This window comes from Talpa europaea (genome assembly GCF_964194135.1).
Source record: "Talpa europaea genome assembly, chromosome: 9".
Taxonomy (NCBI): Eukaryota; Metazoa; Chordata; class Mammalia; order Eulipotyphla; family Talpidae; genus Talpa; species Talpa europaea.
In genome coordinates, this window is record NC_140076.1 from 105,994,986 (window position 1) to 106,011,303 (window position 16,318).

At 46.7% G+C, this 16,318-nt stretch overlaps 1 protein-coding gene across 5 annotated transcripts in view; it reads left to right on the forward strand.

The window, feature by feature from the left end:
• Nucleotides 1-16,318, forward strand: part of ELAPOR1 (endosome-lysosome associated apoptosis and autophagy regulator 1) — a gene marked incomplete at both ends in the record, with an annotated part of 62,191 nt that overhangs the window by 25,192 nt on the left and 20,681 nt on the right. For 4 of the 5 annotated variants that reach the window (XM_084243972.1, XM_084243973.1, XM_084243974.1 and 1 more), the window contains 6 exons: nucleotides 6,111-6,231; nucleotides 8,513-8,705; nucleotides 13,827-13,974; nucleotides 14,467-14,547; nucleotides 15,090-15,195; nucleotides 15,332-15,481. In XM_084243972.1, the coding sequence (XP_084100098.1) occupies nucleotides 6,111-6,231; nucleotides 8,513-8,705; nucleotides 13,827-13,974; nucleotides 14,467-14,547; nucleotides 15,090-15,195; nucleotides 15,332-15,481 (799 nt within the window). Of the gene's footprint in view, nucleotides 1-6,110; nucleotides 6,232-8,512; nucleotides 8,706-13,826; nucleotides 13,975-14,466; nucleotides 14,548-15,089; nucleotides 15,196-15,331; nucleotides 15,482-16,318 lie in introns of those variants that run through there. The other variant, XM_084243976.1, reaches the window with a different exon arrangement.

Consider the following 16,318-nt stretch of genomic DNA (forward strand, 5'->3'; position numbering starts at 1 on the left):
GAACCGTTGCTGCAGAGGCTGTGGACAGCTTTACAGCGTGGCTCTCAACCCACTGCACCACCAGGGGAGGCCCTGATGTGACATTTTAAAGGCAGAGAGAAAAGGGTGAAAGGAAGAACAGATTTCCATGCAAGTATCAGCCATAAATTTATAAGTTATTGGAACTGGGAGGAATCTTAGGAATCAGACGTGGCCTAAGTCCAACTTTCTCATTTTGCAAATGTGAAGAGTGAGGCCCCGAGGAGTGGAAGATCACCTAGGCATTTGTCCTTGGTCTCAGAATCTACTTCTTTTACCACCCCACTGAGCCCTCACTTCCCTTAGGACCTTTGCAGCCCAGGACATACCTATGATAACCCCTGGAAGCCCTGTTTGGGGAGCAGCCCTTTGGTACCCCAGCCAGACGAGGCCACTGTGGCCAGCATCCGTGGCCAGCTGGCCAAAGAAGCACCCCAGCAGGAAGAAGGCACGCAGACCTCACCTCCACCAACTGCATGGCGCTTCTCCCTCTGACAGTCCTAGTTGGCCACTCTGTCTTCTCAGCTCTGCTGCTGTAGCAGCTATTACTTCTAAGAAGCTAGACTACATGTTTGTGGGGTCTGGTGTGTGATGGTTGTAAAGGCTTATCACTTGGAATTGGAAGTCCGAAGCGACAAAATAACCACTTGAGCTAAAGCCAAGCCAAACCATTGTTAGTTGAAAAGGTTTGTGTGTTGTTTGAACCCCCGGTCGGCTAGGGAGCAGCCCACATGGGTGGGAGCAAGCATGAGCATACAATGACAATCGTAGAAAACAGTGGCAGGTTGGACACCACTGCTTCATCAGCACATAATAGACCCTCAATAAAAGCTTGCTGAATATGAAATGGATGGATGTTTTCCTAGAATGTAGAAGATTCATCTAGTCCAAATTTAACCATAGTTCCAGAGTTTAAACATTTTCATACCCAAAGAGCAGACTGGAAAAAATCTTTTTAGCACTTAATATTTATTTATTTTTAAAGATTTATTTATTTAAGCATACAAGAGCTGGGTGTAGGCCAGAGGTGTAGTGGGTGAGAGGACTCACTAGAGACAGAGTGGGGAGAACAGGCACATCTACTGAAATACAGTAGAGGGGAGCAGCAGGCAAGACAGGAGAGGTCTTCTGCGCTATATGGGTAGCTCCCTGACCAGGGATCAAACTCATGCTGCAGTGGCTGCGGATAGCTTCATTGTGCTGAGACTTAACCCCTTATGCCACCAGGGAAGCCCTAGCACTTAATATTTGCTTGCACAGCTGCATGCAGTCCAAGAGTTGTCAATAGCAGGTACAGCGCCAGGCTACCACTGGGCATATCCAGTGAGCCTGTGCTCATGCCCACTCTGTCTGTGCCCTGCACCCCTGCTTCCCCTCCTCCCTCTAATACCAACCAATAGGATGATAATTTAAATTTATAGTTAAAATTTTATTTGGGGACTTGAATTTAGACTACCTGATCCTCAGGCTTCTACTCTCTACTCTCTATGCAGGCAGGTGTATGTATTTCCCCATTTTCTAGACGAGGCAACTGCGACTTAGAGAAGCTGAGTGCTGAGGGGTAATAGGGTGATGGAATCATTTCTAACTTGCCTTCCTATGGCACCCCGAAGAGATCAGCTCGGTCCTGTGGTCCTCCCGCTACCTGTGCTGTGGCCCACCTTCCTTTGTCACCTTATATGTCTACCACAGGGAATGGCAGCCAAAGGCCTCTCTGACACCTCATCTCTAGCTCACCACCAGCCTCTAACCTCTAATCTATTACAGTTGACCTTGAGTAACTCAGGGGCCGGGGGTGTAACCCCCTGTGCAGTCGAAAACCCACATACAATTTTCAACTCCCCCAAAACACAGCAATAGCCTGTTGTTGACAGGAAACCTCCTGATAACATGAACAGTCTACTGACACATGTGTTGTATGTCATGTGCATTCTCTGTATTCTTACAATAAAGTTAGCTAGAGAAAAGAAAATTTTATTGAGATCATCATAAGGGAGGAAAAAGTACACTTATGTATTTATTAACCAAAGAAATTCCACGTCTAAGGGACCTGCCAGTTCAAACCCATGTTGCTCCAGGGCCAACTGTACTTTGATAGTCTTTAAAAAAAAAAAAAGCTAAGACATCATTTGAAAGAGTAGAGGGGGAAGATGAAGAAAGGACACAGTCCCAGCCAGGCATCATCCTGACTTGGCAATTTTTAAAGTCACTTCAGCAGTTCACTTAATCCCTACACAGCAAGGACTGAAGTATTGTGTGTCTGAATGAATCCTTCTTCCCGAGCTGAAAGATCATGGTTACCAACAGCTGGCTTGATATTAGGCAAAGCAGTTTCCAACGTCAGGTGGTTTTCCTCTTTTTCGTGTTCTTAGCAGTATTATGTGTGCTGAGGAGAATGTGGACGAGGGAGAGGGTGGGTAGGGTGGGTGGATCAGGAGGGCCTATCCCTCATGCCCACCCCTCATGCCCAAACCCTTCCCTTCTTTCCTTGATTGTAAACAGACAGAATGAGGGGGTACCCAGGGGACCCCCAACCCTGTCTGCTCTAAATGGGTTCTGCCATCCGCCACATTAAGAGAAAACATACTTTAGTACATAAGACGTTCAACAGAAAAGAACTTTAATACAATTAGTGTGCAATAATTAGTGTGCAATAAAGAGAAGAGAAAGAATATAGTTTCCAAATGAAGCACCCAAAGTTACCCACCCCCTCGTGGGTAATGCCCAGCCAAACAGGGTTGGCCCAAAGCAGAACCGCTGAGGCCCAAAAGCATGCCACAAGGCTAAGGTACCTTCTGGTGGGGACACATAGCAAAGGGGCAGAAGGGCCAGGCAAGTCTAGAAGGCAGAGAGCAGAATCAAAATGCAGGTCAAGATAAAGGCTGCTGTTGTCAGGTTCCCCATATGTCTCTCATCCACCTCTCTTTCAAGCATCTCCTTCCCCATCCCCAGGTCTCTGGCACAAGTCCAAGGCCAAGAAGCCAGTGCAGCTTCTTCTTCACATCTCCTGCTCCATGTGCCTCCTCCAGTCTCCTTCCTCCATTTCCCTCCTCTTCTTCCCCTGCTGCTCCTTTTCTCAGTCCTTTGTTCCCAGTCTTTATATACTTCATACTGTTACCATTCCCAGCTTCACCTCCCTGCCCAGAGTCACCTTCCTTAGGGTGGGGAGGGAACTCACACTGTGACATGTTGACCAGGCAGCAGCCCACCTACTGCGCATCATTCAAAGTCATCATGATGAGGTTTTGGGTCTCTCACCGTGTGTGTGGAGCAGTGTGCTGAGCGTCTATACTGAATGTACCTGTGTGTCTCCTTTGTGACCCTGCCCATGGCGCAGATCACTGGCCAGTGGCAGCGCTGCTGGAGAATTGATTTGTTCACAGAGCCCTGACTATAACTGAGGAGGTCTCCAATTGAACTGTCCTCTCTAAGCCAGCCTCCTTGGAGGGCATAAATACTGTCAAGTGACATGCAGTGAATTAGCACATATTGAAAGGGAAAATCTCCAAGGCTCAGAACCATCATTTTTCCCTGCAAAACTCCCACCCGAGAGGGCCCAGGGACAGCAAATGAAAGATGATGAAAGGAAATGGACTTGGCCTATGTGACTCCCAAAGGCCAAACACTGTCAAAAGGAACGGAAATTATCTCCTCAAACGCATCAGATACTTGAACACCCGTTCTCTGGTCTCCCCATGAACCTGGCTGCTGGCAGTATTATTTCATTTTCAGGGTTGGCAGCTAAATTTGGATGAGTTCGAGTTCGTGTTTGATCAAAAATAGGAGAGTGGAAAATTCCTGGGGAAGGCCTGGGATCTTGGCTCGGTGACCTGCCAGCTGTGTGACAAAGGGACAGGCCATTTCACCCCCTCGCAGTGTCTGCACAGCGAAATAGACACCCTGCTCTGCCTGTATCATGGGAGTTTGAAGATCAGATGAGATGGTGTTTGGAAACTGCAAAAGCTCCATGCAAATGACTGGCATAATTACATTGTTCACAGGGAGAACACTGAATCTTTTCTGCCTGGTTCCCTCAAGTCACTTCATTTGCATACTGAGGATTTTACCCCTTATTCTTGCACCAGAAGCTTTCAGAGAGTGTCATTTTTAGAATGCAATTGAAATAACTGTAGTTGCCCTATTTATCCTCGTAGTCCTCTGGGGAAAGGAAAAGACTGGAATGATGAGGAAAAGTAGACCCAGACAGATGGTAGCCTGAGGACACCAAGCATCCTGTCCTGGTGGTTTTCTTTCCAAGGTGATACTGACATCTAAATCCAAAGGCAAAGCTCGTAGCTGAAAGTCAGACTCACAGTTCCCTAAAATTCCACTATCTCTGCTTCTTCTCCCCCAGGTGAAAGTGCTGAGTTTATGTGCAGCTGTTCTGAGGCCCAGCACCAAGGTCTCTAAGGATCAGGCATGCAAAGTATTGGGTTGTTGGAAAAGTCATAATGCATTTTTTCCTGTTTTTCAATGAAAACATATGTCATGACTTTCCTGACAACGCAGTATATCTGGCAAATATTTATAACGGAGGAAATAGCAACAGAACTCTCAAATTGTTCCTCCAGCTTCCTAAATTTCTGAAAGTACAGGTCAAGAGACAACAAACTTACCATATATGCACAGGTGTGAGATACCTTGGCTTCTAAGTCATCTTTTTTTTAATGTGCCACAAAGAAAAAGCTCTACCCGTTAAAATACAGCATCGCATTTCCCTTTGTGTCAATTGTAAGTCATTGACTTCAGACATTACAACGTGAAAGAAATGTGCATCATGGAAAAGACAAAATTGCAGCTCACTCGCCTCTTCTAGAACCTAAAGCATCCTCCTTTTGGTTTCAGTGCTGTCTTAGATTAGCAGCCTTCAAAACTGTCTCATTTTTAGTCTCAGTCCCTTGCATTTTTTACATGTTATACAATCATGCCTTCATGGGGATGGAAGGTGGACATTAACTCTGGGCTTGAATATCGTTTCAGGTAAACATGGATTAGGAAATACTTGTCAGAGCCAAAATCATAGTAACTCTGGGGTCTGTTGTTTTTTTCCAAATTTGAAAGAGCAATAAATATTTAAGTTCACTTGGCTTGGCTTGTCATGTTCTCTTTCTCCCAACTAGTGCTTCTGATTGTTTTTGTTGCTGCTGCTGTTATTTCATACTTGATTTGGCTGTTTGATTGTGTTACTGCTTATTCTTAGCTCAGGTAAAGCAGTTGAAGTGTGAGTTCCCACTGCACAGAGAAATCAGGCATGAACAGGCCCCTGTGATGAGAACACACCCCCTGCCTGGACTAAAAATGACATTTTCATAAAATGCAAGGTGGGGGGGCCTCCCCGGTGGGTTGAGTGCTATGCTGTGAAGCTGTTGCAGCCTCAGCAGTGTGGGTTCGATTCCCAGCTGGCCAGAGAGCAACCCACATGACACGACAGACCCTTCCTGCCTCGCCTGCTGCTCGCCTCAGCAGTGTCTTCAGTCCGTCTGCCTGTTCTGTTCCCCACTCTGTCTCTGGTGAATTCTCTTACCCTCCCAAGCCTCTGACTGTATCCCAGTTCTTGTATAAATAAATAAATCTTTAAAAAATAAAAATAAAATGCAAGGTGGAAAGTCTTAGTCTTTCTGGGCAGAGGGCACAGGAAGAACTCAGAAAAGTAGAAATTCAGCTTCGGTGACAATCCATTCTAAATTTATTGTGCACCAACCCTTGCATTTAGATCATCCTTGCTCATAAAGTCTACACTTTGGGGTAAGAAAACCACCCCACCTGTGTCTAGCCTGTTCTCTAGTTACCTCCCCACATTCCTCTGATGGATTAGGACATTATTTATATACAACAGCAAAGAAAGTCACACACACACTGGATTTTTAAAAACTAGACCATGGCCAGGTGGAGAGGAATGACCCACATTATTGTAGCTCTTGTACTTAGTAACGATCATTTCAGTATGAGATGCCCTGCTCCCTGCAGGGGGCTTGCAGGACTACTGTACTGATGAGTGTCAGTAACCATGGTGCTGGGCAGAAAGTGGGTGGGAGCTGTGAATGTTTGATCGCTGCTAATTCCATTGTACCCATTGTTTTCTCCCCCTGCAGTCCGAGTACCACTACGAGTACACCGCCTGTGACAGCACGGGTTCCAGGTGGAGGGTCGCCGTCCCGCACACTCCTGGCCTGTGCACCAGCCTCCCAGACCCTGTCAAAGGCACCGAGTGCTGTAAGCAGCCACCCTGCTCCAGGGCTGCCCTGCACAAAGTGTGGCCTCTGCCCTGAGCCTCCCACCATTCAAGCTAGGCCCCTCCGGCAGTGCAGCCGCCTTGGAGAAATCAGACCTTTCCCTCACCCTACTCGTACCCACCCCCACCAACCCTTTTGGGATTTGGGGCAGATGTATTATTTTAAGGATGCAAAGTGGTTTTTTTAAATTTCAATTCCATCAGGATATAAATTGTAAGTGGTCCCAACTGTGTGCTAATCAAATATTTTTATGTTTAAATACATTTTCATCTGGGCTGTGTATTTCTCTCCAATCTATACTCAGCAGCCACAATCAGTCATTAGAAAAGATTGCGACTTGCTTTGTTCTTGAAAAGGAAGCCAGAGATGTTGAGTTTCTGCAGGGACGGAACTTTATAATGCACTGAGCATCACTTCAGGGAACTAGAACCTTCCTTGGCAGTGGAGCTGACTGTGCAATTGGAAAGGCCTGCAACTCCCATCCCCACCTCTGCAGTCAGTCACAAGTTCTCCACATTTGACAGATACTTGAAATGCAAAGGGATAACCATAAAAATCAGGGCCTAGAATCAAGGAATACTTGAAGATTTGGAAAGTAGACTGAGGGTATTAAAATCCTAAAACTGTACCCTGATTCATTAAGTGAGCAAATAAATATTTGTAAAATTGATGAGTGGAAATACCTAGGGTCTGAGATGTGTCTGATGGAAACAAATGAGTCACCTCAGTTAACTTGGCCTGCTCTCTGAGCTCCTGCTATAAGCTGGTGAGATGCAGTGATAGATGAGGCACAGGCTCTGCCTTCAGAAGCTTTCTGGCTGGTGGGCAGTGTGAATATTCATTTATCAAACCTTTACAAAGCTCCTGCTATGTATGTGCCAGTCACTGAGTCCCATCCCTGAAGGAACTCAGACCCTATGTGAAAGGACACAATGTGAGGTGTTAGTATGAGTTGAAGAGGAAAGAGAGTTAAGGATGTTGAGTGATCAGGAGCCACCTGGGCAAAAGTCTGGAGGTGGAAGAACGCTGACACTTTGAGGGAAGAACATGTGGTCTGGGGTGGAGACACGGGTTCCAGGTGGGGTTGGGGTAGAGAAAGGCCTATAGCAGGAGATCAAGTGGGAAAGTTAGGTTGGGAGAAAATTGTAGAAGACTTTGAATACCAGGTTGAGAGCCTAATTCTATAAGCAAAGGAGGGTGCCTGCTTATTTTTTAAATAATGGGGAGAATAGTATATATCAGTGTTTTAGAAAGATACTTTTTAAAAAATATTTATTTTATTTATTTAGCATACAAGAGCTGGGGTACAGGCCAGAGGTGGGGGGTGGTGAGAGGATTCACCAGAGACAGAGCGGGGAGCAGAGCAGGTGGATCTACTGAAATACACTGCTGAGGGGAGTAGTGGGCAAGACAGGAGAGGTCTGCTGTGCCATGTGGGTCAGCTCCCTGGCTGGGGGTCGAACTCTTGCTATTGTGGCTGCTAATAGCTTCATAGTGCTGAGACTTAACCCTTGCACCACCAGGGAAGCCCAGAAAGATATTTCTGGTCACAGGATGATCAAAAACAAGAAGCAAGGAACTGATTAGGACATTGCAGCGGCTGAGTTAGCAGCTCAGGAGAATCCTAACTAGCATGGTGGTAAGTGGGTAGAGAGGAGGTGACACAGGACAGAGACTCAAAGGGAAAATTTAGGGCCGAAGGGCATGCACTGTTCAGAGGGGTCAGCATGAAAGGCCTTGGTGGGCTCTTCCCCAAGGGCTCTAGGATGCCCAAGGCACCTCTCCAATGCCAAGGAAGCCATGTCCCACAACAGGGCAGAGCCTCCCCAGCCTTAAGTCCTTTTTTTTTTTTTTTTTGAACAACAATTTTACTGGGATATAGTTTACATGTCATAAAATTTACCCCTTTAAGGTATAAAATTCAGTGGATTTAGAATAGCCACAGAGCTGCTTAAATATCACTGCTATCTAATCATAGAACATGTTCATCTTCCCCATCCTACCCATCAGCAATCCCTCTCCTTGCTCCTGTCCCAAGTCTCTGGTGCCACAAATCAGCTTTCTGCCTCTGTAGGTTTGCATATTTTTCTGGATATTCCATGTAAATGGAACCCTACAGGGACATGCCGTGGCTCTAAAACTCAGTGGCTACACTCCTGTATCTCTGTCCTCAGTTCCTCCCTTTAGGGTGCCATGGCCACCCACTTCTCTGGGGTGGCAATGTCCTCACCACTGGCCCTTGCCCCCACTCTGTGTTCCAGCCTTCTCTTGCAAAGCCGGGGAGTTTCTGGACATGAAGGACCAGTCATGCAAGCCGTGTGCAGAGGGCCGCTACTCCCTTGGCACAGGCATCCGATTTGATGAGTGGGACGAGCTGCCCCACGGCTTCGCCAGCCTCTCAACCAACATGGAGCTAGAGGACAGCACCACAGAGTCCGCTGACAACTGCACTTCGTGAGTGCTACCCTTCTCCTTCCCTCCCTCCACTTTTGTGCCAGGGAAGGGACCCAGGGAGCTATTGCCAGCCTCCTCTCCTGCTCCTCAGACTGGGCAGGGAGGATGGACGAGAGGAGCCACATGCATGCGGGGTGAGGGCTGCTCAGGTCCCCACAAGACCGCTGAACATAATGCCCGTCTCAGCCCACTGGGCTGAGATGGCCAGTGACCAGAGAGCTTCCTGACCTCAGTTTGCCAGTGACCCATGAGAGGTGAAAAACATAGGGGAATAAATTGGCTATTCCCTGTCTATTTGGGACAGTCCATTTCAAACAGAGCCCAACTGACTGTCCACCATGGAATTCTGCATTGGCCAAAACCTTGAAACTTGGTGGCAACACAATGTGCGAAGCTTTGGGTACTTCCTGGCTTGCTAAAACTGCCCCCCCCCCCATTCAGAGGGGGGTCTGCTAAAACTGGCCTGCCCAGCCTGAGTTTATAATAGTGCAAACTGAGGAGGACCAGAGCTTTGGCCCGCAGTGGTGAGATCTTCCAAATCCCTCAAGATCCAGATGCTGAGAAAGTCCTCCAGCTCAGGAGCTCTTTCTAGTAACTGAAAAGCTCAGCCCAGGTGAACTATCCTTATCTTCCCTTTGGACATCCCATCCTAGGGGCAGGAATTAAATGCCATGCCTTCTATGGGTCAGACACTTTTCTGGATGTTTCCCATAGATTATTTTCAAAATAGTCCTTTCAAGAACTCCATGAAATAGGTATTATTGTACCCATTTCACAGATGAAGGAATGGAGGCCCAGGGAGCTTACATGAATTGTCTTTTATTGGTCAACTTTGTTGCTTACAACTGGAAAGGCAGAATTCAAGTCCAGTTCTGTGCTTTCTGCCACCCCATGCAACTACCTCCATGTGACATTTTAGGGGTGTAGAGTCACGGTGGGCCCCAGGGAGGAAAAAGTGGGCAGGTGCAATGATGTAAAGGGCAATCATCCCTGCTCTTGGTAAAGCAATCCAAAGGATAAAAAGGATTTAATGATTGTATTACACTTGGATTTCTAAAACCAGGAGCAGCATCGCCATTCCTGTGCTCAAATCTCCTAGAAGTCCCATCGTCTGAGCCAGGCCTTTAGTCATCCAATTTTAATGTTATTTTAGAGTACAAGCGGATGTCTCAAATCATTAGCATGACAACATTGGTGGCAGAGGTAAAGCCAGAGGGGATTATAGCTGGAAGGAGAGGGGAAGTGTCAAGACCCCCCACCCCCATTTGAGTCCTAACAGAGAATGTGATTGACTCCAGCAAAGGTTCGGGTCTTGGCTCATTTAATCAATGCCTAACCATGCAAAGGAATGTTTTCTCTTCTCTGGGGACCTCGATGAGCTCAGAAATCGTGATCTCTCAGCAAGGCAGGATGTTGGCCTGTTAATGACAATGTGTATTTCCACTGCACATACTGCTTCTGGGCCTGGATCTTAAGGTGTCACAAGACATCTTTTTTGGGGGGTGGGAGGAGTGAAAATGTTTCTCCTCTGTCCCATGGCATCCCTAAGGGACAGGGACAGGGAGAGGAAAAGGCTATCTAGAGTGTTTCATGGTTTCCCCCTGCCCCTCAGAAAGGTAATAATTGAGCTGATAACAATATTATCAGGCATCTGACTTTCTGGCTCTGCTATGTATTTACCTGAACCCACTGCCTCCATCCTGACCCGAGTCAGTGACATTTCCCCTCCCACATCCTCCACTGTCCACTCAGCAACCAGATGGATCTTCATAAAACACAAATCCAATCACAGTACTTTCCAACTGAAAACCTTCGCTTCTCTGGTCCTGTCGCTCTGGTATAAAACCCAGGACTTTGCCATGGCCCACAGAGCCCTGCCTACATGGCCTCTGCCCTCTGCCCACTCCTCCAGCCTCTCAATTACCTCTCCTGTGGCTTCCTGTGCTCCAGACGCCCCTGGAGATGGCATCCCTGACCCTGTAGATGCCACTACACACTCCTGCATCATCTCATTGTAGTGTTTATCGCCGTTGTTACCACACTATGAATTTTATGATTTGTTAAGTCTCTGTCTCCACAACTGAAAACAGAATGCAAGCCCTAAGAGGGAGGGAATCAGGTCTGTCTTGTTCTCTGCTGCATCTCCAGCATCTAACACCCAGCATAAAACTGACCCAAAATAAATAACTGGGAGCAAAACAGACCAAATGATGGCATTTTCGTAACAGGATCTTGAACCTTCAGGGGCACATCCGTGGTTGCTGAGTAGCTGTCCCAGGACTAAGACACTGGAACAGCCTTAAGATCAGAGACAGGATGAGCAGGAGGGGCTGGGTATGAAGAGGAATGATAGAAAGGATGTTGTGTATTAGTGGAGAAAAAAGAACAGATGCCCAGATACTGTGAAAGTGAAACGAGAATGGGAAACAGATATAAACATGAAAAGGGGCCTCAAACACTGGAAATGTGCAAGTTTCCCAGCACAGTTTCTTCTTGCTCTCATGAACTTATATGTAACTTATTACTGCCCCATAGTGGGCCCTAAGCAGGATATATGGGTATCTGCCATGGAAGATTTCTCTGGAAACTTGTCTCCCTTCCTAGAGCCATGGTAAAGCAGTGGGTATGAACAAATCGCTACTAGATGACTTGGGACAAGTTTCCTAAACTGTTCCTCAGTTTCTTCATCTTAAAAAAAAAAAAAGTGATAAATATAATACTTTTCTTATAGGTGGTGGTGAGGATTAAATGAGGAGATACTGCTAAAGAACTTAGAGGGATGCCCAGCACTAGAAATCAATTGTGTTGTTATTGTTGAATGTGAAATGATCCTCGCCAGGGACTGTTCTGACAAAAATCAGAATTGTAGTGCATTTTGCAAATGTAGCCCACTTATGGCATCCTTTTAATTATTCATCCAACTTCAGAAGTTATTTATAGCTGACACCATGGCGTACATCAGCATTAAGTATTGTCTCTATTAACAAGAAGAAATCAATACCATTAGGTTAGCTGGGATATCTTGGATGAGCTCAGCTTAAGTATTTTGGATGTGCTTCCATTTGAGAATAACACTAACTATTGAAGAGCTGAAAGGGCCATATTATTCTGATAAAGACAAGAGGAAACCAGTGGGCTAATTAGAGGTCCCCTGAACGGGTCATTATTAACAATTAGCGAACTGGACTGGTCTCAGGCAAAACTGTGAAATAATACGAATGTTCTGATCACCCATTTCCTGCATTCATCTGTTTAATCCCAAGTCCCTTTTATTGCCAGGTCCAGGGTTTGGTGCTGGGGATATAAAAGTTATTATCAAAATAAGTTTGGCCTCTGCCCTCATGCCATCTACAAGCCAACCAGGAAGACAGACAATTAAAAAATTAAAGTCTGATCAGAAGAGGCAACCAAATACACTAAGAAAAGATGCCCAACCTCATTAATAACCAAGGAGATAAGATTTAAAGCCCAATGCACTATACTTTCCTACCACATCAGACTAACAATAATTTTAAAGTCTGCCCATTTCAAGTCTGGGGAGGATATGGCTCAGTGGGGACTCTTGTATGCTGCGGGTTGGGGTAAACTGATACGGCCACTTTGGAGAACAAAGTAGCAGCAGCTGATTAAGTTGAAGGCTCACATGCCCTCTAACCCAGTACGCCCAGGCATTCCACTTAGACATACAGATAAAGGAGGCAGGAACAAGAATGTTTCTTATAGGGTGTATTCAATAGCAAAAAGCTGGAATCCAAATGCCCATCCACAAGTAATGCATAAGTAAGTAAGCAAAGTAGAACCATTCAGAGGAATATTATATAGTAGTAAAAATGAAAGGGGAAGAGCTACATGTATGAATATGAGTGAATTCCATGATTATTTATATTGAAGTAAAAAATGGCAAGTTTCAGAACACATCAGTAGGATGCATTTACATCAAGTTTTGAGACATGCAAAGCACAGCAGCATATTATTCAGAGAGACAGACTCTGGTCCTCAAATAACATCATTTGGTTTAGTGTCTTAATCAGGGTGTTGGGTCTTAAGAATGTCATAATATATTCAAGTGAACTAGAGTGAGACCATGGTTAGGAGAAGGGCAACAGGTTGCCCAGAGGGCGCACACAGCAGAGGCAGGGGAAGGAGTCCAGAGGAACTTCTAGGCTAGGTGACATTTGTCCTCAGACAAGAATAGGAACTGAACTGAGGGAGCATGTTTGTTCCAGCAAGGGAGAACAGAATGTGGGAAGAACCAAGGGTGAGAGAAAGTTTGGCAGAGAAAATAAAAGACATTCTGGGGAAAGTAGAGATGGGGTGAGGAATTTGTGCCTCATCCTGAGGGCACCAGGGAGTCTTGGAGGCCCTGTAGGGTTTCTAGAGCCACACTGGGGGAAGGGACTAGAGGAGGTAGGATGGTGAGACACCTTCAGGACGCAGTTCAGAGCTGAGGGGGTGGTGGTGAGGCGTACGGAGGGCCCTTGAGCAGGGGTACCCAGAGTTGATAATGGGACATAAAATGAACAAGACTAGATTGGTTGTCTGGGATCCTCTGTTCTTGCCCCTTCCCATAAAAACCAGCTAGCTATGCCCAGCATCCAAAAGTGGACATTGTCAGAAGAACAAGTGTACTAGGCTGGCTGGACTTCCGTGTTCTGAAAAATAGCTTCATTTACTGACTTTCCATGACAGCTTTGGAGTCAGGCTGACCTGGGTTTGTATCTCAGCCTTGCCACTTGCTGGCTGTGTGATCTTGGGAAAGGTACCTGCCAAGCCTCAATGCCATTCCCCATTCAATGGGGAAAAAAAATAGCCTGTCACTAAGGAAAAGAAATCATGTACTAGAATACCTGGGAAATAGTGAGCAATTAATAAATGTTATCCACCTCCTCTCACCTTCTTGCTATCTATTGGCTAGATCTGCATAGTGGGGGAGGGGCACCCACCTCCCTGTCTTGGTGGTGGTACCCCCCGGCACCCTGATCTGGGGTCATTCCTCACTGAGAGTTATCAGGTCTGAGCCTCTGCTTATGAATCACAAGCCTGGTATCCCCCAGAGACCTAGCAGGACAGACCTGCGTGGTCACACACCCTGTGGATGACCACACCTCCTGTCTCCCCCAGGTCCAAGTGGGTTCCTCGAGGGGACTACATCTCCTCCAACACAGACGAGTGCATGTCCACGCTGATGTATGCCGTCAACCTGAAGCAGTCTGGGACTGTTAGCTTCGAGTACTACTACGCAGACTCCAGCATCATCTTTGAGTTTTTTGTAAGTCCCCAACCAAGCTGGGGGAGGTGGGTGGGAGGTAAAGACTGTCCCAGACTGAGGACTCAGATTCATTTACAGGAATCACAAACATAGTCCTGAATTGGAAATTTCCACAGCGGTTTTCCCACTGGAGAGAACTGGGGGTGGGGTGGGGGGGTGGGGGGGGAGGGCGCGGCAGAGGCGGGGAAGGAGCTGAGCATCAAAATGCAAAGGGAGAGTCTGGGGGAAAGTATAGGTGTTTCGCGCTGCTCAGTCTTGAAATAGCACGTAAATAGCTTCTGAGCTGCAATCACTGCAGTGGCATCAACGCACTAACTTGTGTGTGACTAGCCCCCGCCCTACTTCAAGGCTCATCGTGTTCTGAGCTCGTCCTGCAAGGAAATGGGCAGCTCTTCTCCATAATCAGGACCATCTGGAGGGCTGGTGCAGGACCAGGTAAGGAACTTGCTTCCTTAAAAAGCTGAGGCTGATCCCCCACTCCTGCTGCCCCAGGTTCAGAATGACCAGTGCCAGCCCAACGCCGATGATTCCAGGTGGATGAAAACCACGGATAAAGGATGGGAATTCCATAGTGTGAGTAGGCCACTGGCCTTCAAGGCGACCCCAAAAGAGGGAGCAATGACCCACCCTCCCAACCTGGGCGCCTCTACTCCTATGTCCCTAGAGAATCGGGAACTCCCAGGAGAAGGATGCTATCATTCCTCTCCTCGAGTTGACATATGGGTGGGGGCTGACCTCTTGCTCCACTGTCTTGATCCACAAGGACCAACATCTTCCCAGCTGCCTGAAGGGCCAGGGCTTCTGAGTATGGGTGGTAGATAAACAGAGTGAGGGAAGAAGAAGGGAACGCCAGTCACTCTGATGTCATTACCCTCCAGTCCCTCACGTGTAGGTGACTGAGAGAGAAGCAGCAGAGGGAGGAGAGGCTGGAAGAGAAGGATTAGGAGAGAGGAGCTAAGCCAATATTCGAGGGCGGGCAAAGCTGAGGAAGGTGAGGGAGAGATCAGAATAGGCACCGTGGACACTCACAGGAGGGTTTTCAGCAAGAGGCTCACCCAGTGCATTAGAGATGGGTGTCTCTGCAACTGGACTCGCTTCCTGTTTGTGGCTTTCAGGTTGAGCTAAATCGAGGCAATAACATTCTCTACTGGAGGACCACTGCATTCTCAGTGTGGGCCAAGGTTTCCAATGCTGTGCTGGTGAGAAACATCGCCATAACAGGTAGGGAGCAGGGTCAGGGCTGGGGTTGGTTGCTGAGCCCCTGGCCTCCTGACTCTGGGGAGCACGGGGGTTGGTCTCTAAGGGCCTCTGTCTCTAGACTCACTTCTTGCCCTTGTATGTTGTTTTTACTCCCTAGGAGTGGCCTACACTTCTGAGTGCTTCCCCTGTAAGCCTGGCACCTATGCGGACAAGCCGGGCGCCTCTTCTTGCAAACTTTGCCCGGCCAACACTTACTCGAATAAGGGAGAAACCTCTTGCCACCAGTGTGAAGCTGACAAATACTCAGGTGATGTTTCGGGGGACCAGGAGGGTTTGATGGGAGGGGTGGGGGCGGTGTAGACACACACCATGTAAAACAGGAAGGAGAGGCATCTTTCTGACCAAGCTGATGATAATTCTTCTTAAACCCTTGCTTCCTAGACCCTGGAAGAGCCTTGCCAGTGCACATTTTATCAATCACTCTAAAAATAAACCTTAAATCATGTAATAAATATTTATTGACCCTCTACTATCTGCCAGGCCCTATTCCAGGTGCTTGGGATCATCAGTGAACCAAATAGAGAAAGGCTCTGTCCACAGAACTTACATTCTGGTGGGGGAAGGACGGACAATGAACAATAAGCATTATAAGCAATAAATAGATAATAAATTATATAGTATGTTAGTTGATAAAAAGTGTGTGGTGCTGTGGCAAAAAAAAATAAACAAAAACCCAAAATTTAGAGGGATTAAGAAAGTTAGGGAAAGAAATTGCAATTTTTTTAAGCAGTGATATTTTTTAACAAAATCTTATAATATTGTAATTATAACTATGGCTAAAAGGGTATACATTTATACATTTTAATATATGTTATTATCCAAGTTAAGTTAGGAGAGCCATGAGGCTGTGCTGCTGAGTGAAACACTTTGGTAGCAAAAGCTGAAGATGGAAATTAAAATCTTTTCTCAGCCTGAGCAGCCACTGAATTGAAAGCAAGCATTCTCAGGAAATGAAAGTGTTCCCTGGTCACAGTTTGAAAAATACTCTCTAGAGGAAAATAAAAGGACAACTGGAAACAACCTGTTCTCTTGGTAGCTTCCTAAAGCACCCCAACTTGGGGAAAAGGACCTGGTCATTTGAGGG